This window comes from Callionymus lyra, chromosome 1 (assembly GCF_982586985.1).
Source record: "Callionymus lyra chromosome 1, fCalLyr1.hap1.1, whole genome shotgun sequence".
Taxonomy (NCBI): Eukaryota; Metazoa; Chordata; class Actinopteri; order Syngnathiformes; family Callionymidae; genus Callionymus; species Callionymus lyra.
In genome coordinates, this window is record NC_141818.1 from 15,218,444 (window position 1) to 15,233,980 (window position 15,537).

General features: G+C 36.6%; 1 protein-coding gene across 1 annotated transcript in view; it reads right to left on the reverse strand.

Annotated features, from left to right (window-relative positions):
- LOC148088158 (GDNF family receptor alpha-2-like) overlaps window positions 1-15,537 on the reverse strand; it is a 104,015-nt gene that overhangs the window by 13,719 nt on the left and 74,759 nt on the right. Inside the window, exons 5-6 of the mRNA XM_087794717.1 lie at window positions 8,109-8,221; window positions 6,688-6,828 (exon numbers count right to left, since the gene is read on the reverse strand). Of these exons, the coding sequence (XP_087650843.1) occupies window positions 6,688-6,828; window positions 8,109-8,221 (254 nt within the window). The remainder of the gene's footprint in view (window positions 1-6,687; window positions 6,829-8,108; window positions 8,222-15,537) is intronic.

A 15,537-nucleotide genomic window follows, 5' to 3' on the forward strand; every position in this document is an offset into this window, starting at 1 on the left:
AAAATGTCTTAAGATGTTTCTTGAAGGAGTCAGTAGATCATCAAACACAGAGGGAGAGGAAGATCGTTCCAAAGTTTAGGAGCAACAGCCTGGAAGGATTTCTCTCCTCTGGTCCTGAAGCATGTTCAGGAACCATCAGTAGATTCTGATCCATAGACCTCAGAGCCCGAGCTGGGGTGTAAGGCTGGATCAGATCACTGATGTAAGGAGGAGCCTGACCATGAATAGCTCTGAAAGTAAGAAAGAGCGAGTATATATTTGTGCAAGAGGTCTAGAATGAATTTTGTCCGTGTACGGCCCCTCATATTGGTACTAGTGTCAGGTTCTCTTAGTCTTGCCCGCTCGTATTATCCGTCTTAAAGCATAATGGACCATTATTATTTTTACGCTCCTTTTGGATATTAGCTCAAACACTGACTCGCCTCCTTAAAGTTCAAAGATCAACTGGCAGAAACTTGACTGTCTTCAAAACTTTGCATTCCTTAGTGGGGTTTTTTTATCGGTTAGCAAATTGTAAGAATAAAAAGGAATAATAAAAAATGTTTAAGTTAAGTTCAGCTGAGCTAAAATCAATCCATCCAGGACTACATCAATATACAGTATCGTAGGCAAGAATTTCTCTACGCTAATCCTTGCAAAAATGAATAGCTAGCAATAGGATCCCCAGTAATTACATAAATGTTGTTTGTAGGTTATTAACTGGTGAAGATTTGAATGTCATCTTTATGAGATGAGTGACTGGGCGATAAAAGTGAGTAAACTTTATCCTGCAGTATGTCTTTTAATCTTGAACTTTCACATCTTTAAATAATATAATGTACTGCTGATCTTTTAGGTGTATCTAGAGGGAGTTACAATCAGTTCCAGGTTATAATCCAATTTCCTTGACTCACTTCGCAATCGCATATGTTCCCTTTTGATACAAATTTCATTGATAATTTGATTATTTTTTAAATATATATATTTTTACTGAATGAAAGAATGAAATGAAAGAGACGGGAGGGACAGATAGAAAAGTGATCACATTATCGCCCCTTTGGACATTACTAATGTTCATTTGGCTGATAATTCACGAGTATGACTATCATTTAGAAATTCCATAGTTATCATCGCTTTAGTGAGGAAATAAGGATGCTGCTTATAAGCATCAAAACACTTCAACGTGCATTTAGAATCGTTTTTGGAGAGTAAGTTGTTGCAATTTGCTAGCTAACTGTGAACAAATGCTGCTGGATTTTGTAACAAACTCATAAATTAATCTAGTTTGCTGGAAGGGCTGGATTATTTTTATTGTACGCAAACGTTCCACTGATCTTTTTGCAAAAATCTCCTTCTGTTGATAAACCCTTAGGTCACACATCTGACAAGCTTTTTTTTTAAAAAACAAAAAACTTTTTTATTTATTCGCTTGAACTTGGAACGTAAACCCGATGTGCTTGTGTATCTCCTCGTCCCTTGTGTGTCCAAGTTTATCGCCTCACTTTAACGGCCGTGAGGCGATGCTGCATTCTGTGTTATTTTTCAGGTCGCCTCCTCAGCTCAAAGCCTCATCCCTCATCCTGCGCACTCAGCTAAAACGCACCCTAGCAATCTATTGAAATAGTCTCAAAGCATTATTCACACAATGGAACATGTTGAAGGGGATGGTGTCTTGTAGCACGGATCGCTCTGGCATGGCAAGGAGGAAGCCACGTTTTACTACTAAGTGAAAAGGAATCGAAAAGATGTTTGAGGAAACCACTTTGTCACAGCTCTGCCGTGTGTAACGCATGAGTTGTATGGATGATATGTATTTTAGACTCGTTCATTATTTCATTTTTATGAGATCTGATTCCTTTTTTTTGGGGGGGTGGGGGGCGTTTTTCTCCTGTACCGGATAAGCCTCTGAGATGGAATGCTCAAAATGGCTTGCAAATGATTTCTTTTGTATTAAAGTCGTGGCAGATCTGCCCCCGAGGAAAGATGACAAGAAGAGTGAAATTACTCATTTCCTCACAAAATAAGAACTTTTAATTCCAATTAAACCAGCGGGCAAAGGGACATCCATGGATAAGTTGTTAAAATTATACAGATAAGAATTTTTGATTTGGACTTGAAAGCGCTGCACATATCCAGAAATATCTCCATTGAATCCATTGACTCTTTTTCTTCTGTTTCATGTCATTATGGGATGTAACCATATTTTTATCAGCAGATACAATTATTTAATCAAAACTATAATGAAGTTCCTTTTTTTTTTTTTCTGCCGTTTGAGCTTCAAGACTTGAGGCTTCTAATTTCTCGCACCGCCACATATGGTGTCAAATGTGCGCCGGCTGAGTATGAGAGGCAGATCCAGACGGCATTACTCAAGGATAGATGAGTGTTGAAGAACAAAGGTTCATAAAGAGGGAGGCCCGAGATGAAAGAGCCTAGAGTATGCATTAGACATAGCAAGTGCTTTCAACCCATTATAAAGAAGTCTGTCTCTTTCTTTTGTTAAACCTAAACCCCTTGAATATTATTTGAGCCATTGGGTATGAAGGCTGAAGAAAAACTCTGGAAAGCCGATCGATGGTGTTGTAGCTAGTGTCCTACTTTTAAGAATAGTCTAAAGACCGTAAAAGTATAGCATGTACCTGGGGCGGGCAATTATATTTACTCGGGGGGCCACATTATATACCGTGGCTATTATGAATTAGGAAGGTTCAAATGAAGAATTTTATATGATGGGACATTTAGAAAAATAAGTTTACGTTCTTATTTGATTGCAAATAATTTTATTATAATTCATTTTATTTTAAGATTATACAAAATATTTCACATTTCATATATTTTACCATTTAAAATAAAATGCATCAAATGCAAAACAAGTGTTCTCATGCCATAATTTAATTTTATTTAACTTTTATAAACATTTTATTTAAATTTATTTTAAGCACTACCAAACCCAAACGTATAAAAAAAAAATCATAAAAAGGACAAATAAAAAGCAAAAAAGAGGAGAAAAATATATTCAAACAGAGATCTTTAGGAAAATATATGTACAAAAGTGCACGATAAAGAAACCGGCGGTAAATAAATTGTGTTATAATTAATTTTATATACAATTCATTTTTATTTAAAAGCAATATGAGGAAAAAGATTTTCAAACAAAGATATTTAGAAAAATATATGTAGGGTTTAACTGGTAATAGTAGTGATTGAAACCGATTTAAAACTTTTCTAAAAGGCCAGTTATATAGTATTATTTTACGTTTTTAAGATGGAGTCAGGCACTTTGCCCAGGTCTTTATTGGATAATTTAAACTTTTTTAACAAATAAAAAACTGAAAAGTGGGGCGTGCAATATTATTCGGCCCCTTTACTTTCAGTGCAGCAAACTCACTCCAGAAGTTCAGTGAGGATCTTTGAATGATCCAATGACTGATGATGATAAATAGAATGCACCTGTGTGTAATCAAGTCTCCGTATAAATGCACCTGCTCTTTGATAGTCTCAGGGTTCTGTTTAAAGCGCAGAGAGAACCATGAAGACAAAGGAACACACCAGGCAGGTCCGAGATACTGTTGTGGAGAAGTTTAAAGCCGGATTTGGATACAAAAAGATTTCCCAAGCTTTAAACATCTCAAGGAGCACTGTGCAAGCAATTATATTGAAATGGAAGGAGTATCAGACCACTGCAAATCTACCAAGACCCGGCCGTCCCTCCAAACTTTCATCTCAAACAAGGAGAAGGCTGATCAGAGATACAGCCAAGAGGCCCATGATCACTCTGGATGAACTGCAGATAACTACAGCTGCACAAATCTGGCCTTTATGGAAGAGTGGCAAGAAGAAAGCCATTTCTCAAAGATATCCATAAAAAGTCTCGTTTAAAGTTTGCCACAAGCCACCTGGGAGACACACCAAACATGTGGAAGAAGGTGCTCTGGTCAGATGAAACCAAAATCTAACTTTTTGGCCACAATGCAAAACGATATGTTTGGCGTAAAAGCAACACAGCTCATCACCCTGAACACACCATCCCCACTGTCAAACATGGTGGTGGCAGCATCATGGTTTGGGCCTGCTTTTCTTCAGCAGGGACAGGGAAGATGGCTAAAATTGATGGGAAGATGGATGGAGCCAAATACAGGACCATTCTGGAAGAAAACCTGTTGGAGTCTGCAAAAGACCTGAGACTGGGACGGAGATTTATCTTCCAACAGGACAATGATCCAAAACATAAAGCCAAATCTACAATGGAATGGTTCACAAATGGACGTATCCAGGTGTTAGAATGGCCAAGTCAAAGTCCAGACCTGAATCCAATCGAGAATCTGTGGAAAGAGCTGAAGACTGCTGTTCACAAACGCTCTCCATCCAAACTCACTGAGCTCGAGCTGTTTTGCAAGGAAGAATGGGCAAGAATTCCAGTCTCTCGATGTGCAAAACTGATAGAGACATACCCCAAGCGACTTGCAGCTGTAATTGCAGCAAAAGGTGGCGATACAAAGTATTAGCGCAAGGGGGCCGAATAATATTGCACGCCCCACTTTTGAGTTTTTTATTTGTTAAAAAAGTTTAAATTATCCAATAAATTTCGTTCCACCTAACGATTGTGTCCCACTTGTTGTTGATTCATGACAAAAAATTAAAATTTTATATCTTTATGTTTGAAGCCTGAAATGTGGCGAAATGTTGAAAGGTTCAAGGGGGCCGAATACTTTCGCAAGGCACTGTATATATACTGAGAGTAAGCTACATTTTAAACCAAAAACGACCAACCAACTTTCTTCAGACTCTCCCGTAACAATCTGATAATTTGATGGGTGGATTAATTGGATCAAGTGGTGCTTTATTAGTTCTGTCCATTCTACAAAAAAAAAAAAGAAGCATATAATTCATTGGCTGTTTGTTACTTCATACCCTGCCTTTTTCTTTAGTTCTTTGTGTACTGGCTTGACAGAATTTGGTTGTTTTTCATTTTGAAATTGAGGATTGACAAACATATAGCTTCAGGAAGACATTTTCTACTCCTATCCTTCCCAATATTACCTTGAATCGACAATGGAGGCTTGAGATGCTAAAAAATCATTTGTCTTTTTTTCTAAATGTGGTACAATAACAGTATATACTACTGAATCTTAAAATTGTGGGCTTTTATGGACGTATAGCTTCAGGAAAACATCTTCTTCTCAACCTTGGTGGGTTGTTAAGAGACTCAAACCAAATCTATGCCTTGAGTCGACAATGGTAACTTGAGAATCTAAAAAAATGAATTGTCTTTTTTTCCTTGTTTAATCTATCAACGTACACTACATGAATAAAAAAAACTAACAAAAACAAAGTCATGACATTGGAACACCATAGTATTCATCCTGTACTCAGTCCATATGAAAGACTAAGCCTGGGGTTTACCTCTCTCTCTAAAAAGGAAGTATTCATGAGGGTAGCAACAAATTCCTCGCACATGCATTGATACTTTACTAAAAATCAAAACCTCTATGTTGTTAACTTGGTTCAGACTTTATATCAGTCCTAAAATAGCTAAGTAAGTATGTGTTAATCTGCTATGTAGCGTGGATAGAGATAACAAGAACTAACCTTAGTCCTGGTCTGCAAAGTGTTTTTCGAATAACTCAGTGAAGTGCTTCAATAAACCAGTGAAACCATCTCACTGCCATATTGAATGGAATCCTACTGGAGTTTCTACCATCAGAACACTGATGCACAAGCTTTAGAGTCTCTTGTGGCTTGAGAATCCGCTGGATAAATCCTCTTCACAAAAAAACAGAGACCTTAGAGAAGTCGATGGCCACTTAAAGTCCCGTCTCCGATCAGCCAAGACTAAAGGGACAGTTTCTTTTAGTGGTTATGGGCCACAACGCCTTAACCCGGTTGGGCAGAATCACATGCTTTAGGAGTATATAAAGACCAGCATTTGTTTGGGTAAATCATTTCCTTACTTAAACCCTGGTGTAAACCAAATAACCCTTATATTGTAGTATTACAGACACGACTGAAGAACTACTGTGCGATCACTAATTATCTGGGACTTTAATCCCACTTGAATTATGTAATGCTGGATGTTTTAGGGTATGTTTTCTTCACTTTAATTGTGTTGTCATGGATGATTATAGAGATTGAAGTTGAGTCTCAGTGATGTAAGCAGTTTGGCCCTTAAGTGAGTTTCGCTCCAAACGAGACGTCAAACTCGATTAGAACTTAGGACGTTCAAGCTATACGGTTGCAGTACTAAATACTTGTAGTTCTCCATGTCCTGTCTAGGTCTTGTGGTCTAAGATCTTGTCTTTGTCTATGGATTTCCATGTTGGCTGTGTGGTACAAATCAGGAAAAAAACCCACCAATAGTGAATTTACAAAAAAATGAAATATGTAGTACATTCTTACTTATTTGTAATTACATTCTTGGCTGACTTTGCTCGCGGGTCTAACAACACCGTTGTTATGTACTCTGACATCAACTATTAAATACCTTCACATCAGCAAACTGACAGCAACAGAAAAATGGAAAGAAAACATTAAAATTGCATCGGATCGAAGTCCGAGGTTCACTCAGGCTCTGGCTCTGGCGGCGGCCAGATCAAACCACAACCACTTCACACACACTCGTGCCCCGGATCGATGGGACGTAAGTGATGGCCACTATTAGTTAGAGGAGACACTGAACATGCATGAGAGGTATTTAAGTGTTGCGCTCACTAAGGCATGTGTTTTCCGTGAAGCTCCGCAGAAGGTTGAGACATTCCTCCTCCTGGTTCCCGCTCCCTTTGCAAGTGCACCAGGGCGAGATGGTCCAGTTGGAGAAGCTGCTGTCCACGTAGTTCGGAGTCATTTCCGTTCCTGTCGAGGCAACGCAGTCAGACACGGACGTGAAGAAAGCTTTAAAGGTCACTAATGTACATGAGTCTATATGAGCAGACAACACTGTATTAGTCATTTTGCAGCATTCAGTTATGCTTCGCTTAAATGTTAAGAGGCCATTACATTATGCATGTTTAGAAAATAAAGTGCTTTAGGATCTGTGTGTTCGAATATAGCACACGCTACTGTGCTGGAACATTTTTATTTTCTAAAGGTCTCTTACGTGTCAACATATTCCATCCACTTTGTCTAATTTTATATTTTTTTCTGAGAAAACCAGGACGCTCTGACGCCTCTTTTTACACAATCTATGAAACGTGGTCGTCGATAATGTAACGCTGAACAGATATTGTGTTGTTTTAATGGTCAAAACCATTTGTTCATTTAAGCATTTTAGCAAGAGCCTAAATGGAGCTCAGGTAATGCTGGATATAGTGAATCATCGACCGTGCATGGTGAGTATTTAACGTCTTTAAATGGTTTGAAATTGTCTGATTTCATTCAGTGAATATTTATACTTAACAGACTCTTGATCTCAATTGAACAACATTAAAGCAACTCAATTATCTTTCTGTTCTCCTATTTGAAGCTTCTGCTGCTGCTACTACTACTAATAACAATTCAAATAATTATAATTATAATAGCAATTATTATTACAATAATAATAATAATATTAATAAAATATGGAAACAATTAATAACAATCGTGATAATAATATAATTTAATATGATAAAAAGGATTTCAATCAAAATTATATTTATTGCCAGTAGACTAAAACCAAACATCAGGATTTTTTTGTGGTGGAAAAGCGTCAGTAATACGTGGCCCCATTTTTGAAAAAGGGAAGTTATTTTAGGTTGAATATAGTTTTGTGGAGTCTGGGGAAAATGTGAAAAAAAAATGATTTAGAATAAAATGTGGTTTGCCAAAATGACATGATTAAATATATATTAATGAAAATAGGGAAAAGTCACATACAATTAACAATAGCGGGATCAAGTGTAATATTATGAAATATTTTTACTATAAAAAAGTGCTTTGGGAAAATAACAAATTAAATCTAAATAATATTCATCGAAGATATTTTTTCAGGCCCGAGCTTCTTAAATGATGAAAACTTTTCTCTTTATTTTACTATTAATTGAATCCATGTTATAACAGAGAAGTATGTCAACAACTAATTGGGTCCATCGGATCGTCTCTTTATAAAACTTTGATGTATTTCTGCAGACTTTTCCGACACTGGTTTCATTTCTCACCGATGAGTCTTGTGTAGGACGCCAGGCAGGCCTGATGATTGTCTTGGTTGGGACACGTGTTCAGAGTCGGAGGAGTCCCTCTGCAGTTCGCCATGAAGTCAGCCAGTCTGGACCTGACCCATGAACAATAAATAGAAAGAGAATATTGAGAGGAGGAAAAAAATAAATAAATCATGCATCACACACTTGACAGAAGACACACACACAAACACACACATATCGAAGCAGATTTTCTGGCACCATTTTCCATTCGAGCGCCAATTGTGACCCGCATCAAACGGGTGAAACATCTGTTTGGAGGGCAGTGCAACAGGTGTCCTGAATAACAACCAGCTCACCTCAGCGTCAACACGCTGTTCTCACAACCAACCCACCGGTGTTGGATCCACACAACGGCGATATCGTTCGCCTCGTTAGGTTTGCTTATCATCGACATCTCTATTGTGGCCCCAACTGTCCCTTTTCTCCCCCCCCCAAAAAAAAAACTGTGGCAACAGATAAAAAAAAGTGTTTTTTGTTTCGGTGAGTGTCACTGATAAGGAGCTTTAAGTCTGCAGAGGCCCTCGGGGTGGCATTGCTAATCCACTTAAGTAGGTTTATTTGGAGTAGCGTGTGCAAAGTTGCTCCGTTTGTATTGCTCACAGCACCACTAAGTGAATCACAGACCGTTGCGCACTTCCTTCTCCGTCACCACGTCATGACTAATTCACTCTGACGCACTCTCGCCACTTTTTTCTTTTTCTCGAGTCTTGAGTTCAAAATAATGGACCTTAAAAATGATTTGTCCTTTTACACATCACCAGTCGCACACCTACACACACACAAACACTCACCACAGCAGTTGTGCTCTCTGGCTGGCATTTAATTTCAGACAACTTATAAACAGAAGTTGACCTTTATGGTTTTAAATTGAACCATATGTTTAAAGGTTTTTATTTTGATTATTAAAATGGAGTGTTCGTATCGATCCAGCAGAAAAAGGCTAAACTGTATCCAACAATGCTGATTTTTAAAAGCATTTTTTTTTCGTTTTATTAGGCTGTTAAAAATCATAAAATTAATGAACTGAAGACGAACTTTACCCCTCTGGTGAGACCTGCAGCAAACCCTGCGAGTCCATGTTGTGAGCTCGCGGCGACAGATTTGGAAAAAGAAATCTGCTCAAAACTCTCGGAAATCAAGTTCATTCAAGGCAAACACTGATCCTAACATTGAGGACAGGTGTGGCAACTTGTGATGTTTGTTCTTGGGGGTGAAAAGTAACAAAAGCATAATGGAAAAAGATCATGACAATGATAAAATTAACAGGAAATACTGATTAGAATTAATATATTATAACGTATAATAACATGTAACCAATGTATGAATGTAAAAAGAATTACAATTATTATTATTTTTTAATGAAGTTTCTTTTATACCTGACTTAAAAAATAAATAAAGATATAAATACACACGTTTTATATTTATTTATATCAGCATCTATCACCAACATACATCACAGATCTCATCCAAATATAAAAATATATATATATACTGTATAATGCAAGGTCTGCATCAATAAGTCTAGGTCAAAATCGAATAGTTTTTAAACTGAAATGATCACTACTTTTTGACCATTGTACCTTAACAATTTGATGGATCCTAATATTTTGGTTTAATATTTTCTGTTGTTAGTCTGTTTGTTTTCAATTAAGTCGCTAAGCATTTCAAAATTCAACCAGAATGTAATTAAAAGCTCAATCCAACATATTGGGTTTTTTTGTCTTTCTACATATCTTGTACGTAGACTTCACCTTCCTTAACAGAAACATAATAATAAAACACCTGATATTCCAAACCAAGCACGCAGAGCTCACGCTGTCCATCCAGTGCTATAGGAAAATAATTAAAAACTTTTCTATGCACCAGGACATCAAATAAAATTTATACCAACTAATCATTATCACACACAAAGACACTGCAAAATAAAAATTAAATCGAAAAAAAACCCATCTTTTGGGAGCGGGGATCGAACCCATGTCCTTAGGTTCTTAAGACCATCGACCATAAAGACCATAAAATCATACTCGGAGATGGCACTTCTCTGTCACTTTTTCCACAATGTATGATTTGCTGAGTAACATAAATGTGATGTTAATGATGGGCTATCCTCAAAGCGACACCCCAGAGAGAGAGGATATGACGAATGACGACGCAAACCAAGATTATTAGCAGAACGTGAATCAATGCAAATATAGTTTACCAGCGTGAAGACTTCTACGAATATTGTTTTGATTGTTTAAGCGCTTTGTGACCCTGGTCTGGAAAAGCGCTATACAAATAAAAATGACTTACTTACTTACTCATCAGCTGTTGATGATTAATTTCAAACTAAAGAAGAATAATTAATAATAAATAAAATAAAATATGAAAGAGATTAAAAAATAAACAACAGCCAAATCGGCGGAAGGGCAGCCGCCACTGAAAACCGTGGCGAATAGAAAACCGTTGTATACTCGTGCATTTCTGACTTAAACTCCAAAAAGAAACCTATTACTCTCATACATTTCCATCAACTTTATTGAAACGAGGGTGAGAAGAACATGTCCCTTTAAAGTCAAATAAAATGTTAAATAAAAAGAGTTTAAATGATGCGACCATGACTGTCGGAAAAGTGCGTCATTTACGGCGTTATTGTGAAAAGCAGCCACGTCTCTGATACAAAGTCCAATATTTAAGTTGGATTTCACTTGAACTTCATCAACTCTGAAACAACTGCTCCATATGTGCGGCTTCACTTTAAGTTTAAGTTATTATTCTGCATCCCGTGCTCAATTGTGAGTTCGTTAATATTTAATAAAATTTCCCATATGCGTGTTATTATCGTAACAAAAGCCTCTTTGCTCTACAACCGTAGGGAGATAAAAACACATAGCTCAGCAGTGTTGTGTGCAATCTCTCGCTAAACTTCTAAAAACATCTTTGTTGTCTGACACCGTTATTCTCTCGATGCCACGGGATCTTTCTTCTTCCCTGAGTGAGTACATCTGTTTTCTTTAAACCCTTCTTGCTTTTAAAATTATCCTTTTTTTTTGCTTTTGCACGGAGCAGAAATGTGCTTACGTGGGCACCAGCAGTGACTTTACTCGTTCAGATAATTGCCAATTTGTGTAAAAGGAACACGTTGATTTATAAATCTTCCCTTAGAAATTAAGAAATAAGCATTTTTTTTAATGATAATAAAAAACGAGGAGGACGCAATCATAATATTCATACACAGCTGTCGGAGTGTAACGCAAACGCCTCCTAGAGCGCTACAAACGTATGCAAATGTTTCTGTTTTTCACATGCATTTTCGCCATCACATGACTTAGTAGAGCGGTGAATTAATTACCTCTGACTTTCTGGATCGGGTTCATGGTAACATACATGGGAAAGACTGACAGGTGCTTGGACCGAATGGTATCCAAGTGCTGGATCAGATATTGTACATGAATAAACAACAGAGTGTGGCTGATGTCTAAACAGGTGGAAATGTGGAATTCCTGGGTCTGGTTAAATATGCATGGCAGACGTGCAGCAGCTCCATTTCATCCATAGATTTTGAGTCGAAACCTGTTTATGCACAAACACTACAAACATGGCGATTGCCAAACGTGTTATGTTTCCACCGACAATGAGCTTCAACAAGTCCATTCATGATGTGAATATGTTTATAGGTTTCAATTTTGTACCAGATTAGCATCGCAGGCATATTCATGCAGATTTCATGCGGCAGGCAGAGAATGTAAAAAAAACAGTTTTAATTGTAAAAAATTGAACTTTTTAAATGTCACACAAGTTTGCTTTCCTTGACAAGATCACAAGTCAAACGAAAACACTACGAAGCAAAGCTGTTAATTCCTGAATACTGATCATGTTTGTTTTTCCTTTCTGTTCATAAAAAGTGCATAATTTTGTGTTGAACTGGTTGATGAGACAAGTTTTTTTTAACTTCTTAACGAAATAACACTTGGTATCATGTCCCTGTCAACAGTTTGCAACTACTTTTGAATTTAATTAAGTATTACCGCCCTTAAAAAAGAAAAGACACACACTGGTGTGTCAAACTCAATCAGAAAAAAGGGCAAAAATATTATAACGGTGTAAGTTACGTGTCAAACACATTGTATGCTTAACCCTTGTGTTATCTTAGGGTCAATTTGACCCGAAAACAAATGTGTTTGTGATATCCCTTGTGTTGTCTCTTGGTCAAGGTGAATGACCTCCCTGGCTTCCAGAAATACATATGCAGTGGTGGAGGTTGTTCACCTTGACCCAGAGACAACACAAGGGATATCACAAGCACATTTGTTTTTAGTGCCACTGGCTCACCTTGACCTTGAGATAAGACAAGGGTTAACAAACTGAAAGAATGAACCTGAATTTCCATTTTTGGAGGCTCAATCTATCCTGACTGTCTTTTTGTTTGTTATTTTTTTCCCCAAAACATTTCCTCCCTTCGACAATAGTTCAACTATTATTGTTAGTCTCTGTATAATTAAAGACATCAACGATATATTCTCCTTATCTTATCTTGAACATCTTTATAAACAAGTTTATAACCCCCAAACCTCACTTCTGTACTTCTTTAGCGTGTGCACTTGTAGTACTCTTCATTATATTACATATTGATATGCATCATTATTTTTCTTTATTCATGTGTTCTTTTTTAATGATTTTATATCTTGATTGTTTAATTAGAATTGTTACTTATTATTTTATGATGGTTTGATTTGATGATATTTGGTCATTTTTTTCAATATGTGTAATGGCTTTCTTAATATGTATGTATATTTAATCTTTTTTTTTTCTTTTTTTCTTTTTAACTGCTGCGACTACTCAAATTCTACTCTAATGTGGGATGAATGATATCAATCAATCAAATTAATCGGTCAATCAATCAAGCATACGCTGTGTATAAAAATGTTAAAATGTCATGAATTTGTAATTATTTCTCTTCATCTCTGATTGTTCTTCTACCTTCTACTATATCATTTGTTGATTTTTCTTTTTCTTTCATTCTTTAAAATACCCTCATCATGGTTGCAGAATAGAACCTGGTTCTTGGGTAAACATGTAGCAAAGAGATGTCGACTTAAAACACTGTTTGTAACTTGAGTCTCTAGTAAATCTAGCTTGATCTCCACAGTGTGAGGAGACACTAATAAGCCGGCGTGAGCTAATGAGGTTGTGATCTTCCCCGCATGTGTTCGTCCTTCCCTCCTTGTGTCAGCAGAGAATCGGCCGGTGCTGTGAACGACTCTCGGCCTGCAGCACAACACTCATCTCAGACGCCACTTCATTATCGGAGCTTCAACTCCATCTTCCTTTCCGACCAATCGGTCGTAGGTACCAAGATGTCGCTGACGTCTAATCTAGAGTCTTGTTTCAGAAAACGGGGAATCGGAATCGATGCAGAAAGTATCTGAATATAATCGATACAATGTCTAGAAAAATAAAGGTAGTCGAGACATCTGGATTGTAGTGACTTCAGTTTCAAATCAAACCTGGTTTAAGGATTGACTGTCCATGCACATCACTTGACTGTTCGCACCTCTTGCATGAGTGAGTTTGCTCACTTTCTGCCTTGAAGAAAATAATCTAATGCCTTCCTTTCCTCCCACCAGCCTCCACACATAAATGCAAAAAAAAGTTTAAGTATATTTTTGAATTGCTGTTCTTTCTGAACTTGTGTCTTTTGTTACAGCTTTCAGTAAATGGAACTGCTCTCTGTGTCATTGTTTTCATCTTTGTTCCTACCTCCGTTGAATTGTAAATATTTTTAAACTTCCGTTTATCAGTCCCGTTTTTTTTTTTTTATTGCCACTCCCATCTGGCTATTTTACGGCTCTGCCTGTTTTCCTTGGGAGGTGAAGTCATAACCACATTTTGCAATCTCAGTAACCAGGCGTCTCATCTCTTCCTGAAGTGTTCCATGCTCAGTTAACCATTTCAAATTCTGTTTGGTTCTCTCAATATTTAGTGCTTCATACAGAAATTCTTATTTTTTATTGGTTCTAATAGAATAAAAAAATTATAATATTATTATAATGGTAATAATAATACATTAAAACAAAAATTTAAATGACAAAATAAGACATTTCCTAGTCGTTTTATTTGTCCAGCAAATACAATAAATACAGGATACAAATCCAATTTTAACCTGTATGTAAAAGTTGACAAAACAAGTTTATGATAGTGAAGTTGAGGCTAAAGTATTTGGTGCTTCATTAGTCTCCCCAATGAAGCCCTTATCCCTTATTTTCTATCATGAAATTGATTTTTGTTTGTTTGTTTAAATCATTAAAATAGAATTATTCCGAATAGTAATAGTTTAGGGATTGATTAACTGGCTTTGTCTGTCTGGTGCTGTGGTTCAACTCTCCATTTCAAGCAATATTTGTGTTAAAAAAAGAGAAACTCTAATGAAAGAACTGCTTTAAGAGACCAATATATTCATTTTGCTGGACTTAAGCAGAGTTCTGACTCTGATGAATCGCAACAAATGAGGCGTGGTGGGAACCACCTGGAAACATTTGTACTGAACATATTTGAGATTTATAGATGACATTAACCTTATATAAGAGATTCTATCTATAATTCATGTTGTCCCAGTGTCTTGTCCAAAAGTACCTGAGACATGTACATTAAGACAAATAAGCTCTATACTTTAATATGTACATGATGTTCTTACTATCAAATGTTTTTTTCTGGTAAAATTGTCTCCACATTTATTTGAATGATAAAACCAACAATTACTGATGGGCTGATGAAGCTTCATAAAACTGTCAGTGATATTATTTTCTTTATTAAAATTGAAATTTAATTTACTTTCTTATTGCTTGTCAGTTCTTTTAACAATTCAATGTTCAACATGTACACAGACCATTCAGTTTTCAATACAAATAAGGACCTGGTTATTAAATGGTACTTTTATTTGTAATTGTGTTTCTATAAATGCTAAATCAGAGAATTTTCAGTTAATTTGTCTCTCGGTTTCAAATGTGGAAAAAAACGATAGCTAAATATTTGATACTTATATCTAGAACCTCAAAACAAACATTTTTAAAATAAATTGATTACAATGATGAACACAAAAAGTCTCTGTTGCTCATGTGGGTTTGATACATTTTTCTTTCTCTAGTGAGCCTGGTGTTACAACATACACTTACATCTCCTGGTCAGTACCAAGCTGTGTTTGGACTAAGGAAGCCGTTCTCTCCCCTGGTGATCAAAAGATTCAATTGAAAAAAATGGCAACCCAAAGACCTCCATTGAGACTTCAAAAGAGTTCAGATTCATGCTTTTTCTCTGGTTCTTTCTGGTTTGATTTTCGTGCTCGCAAAAAGAATGCCCCCACCTTCCATCTCTTTCCTTTTTGGACGTGTAACTCTTTCAGACAATGACG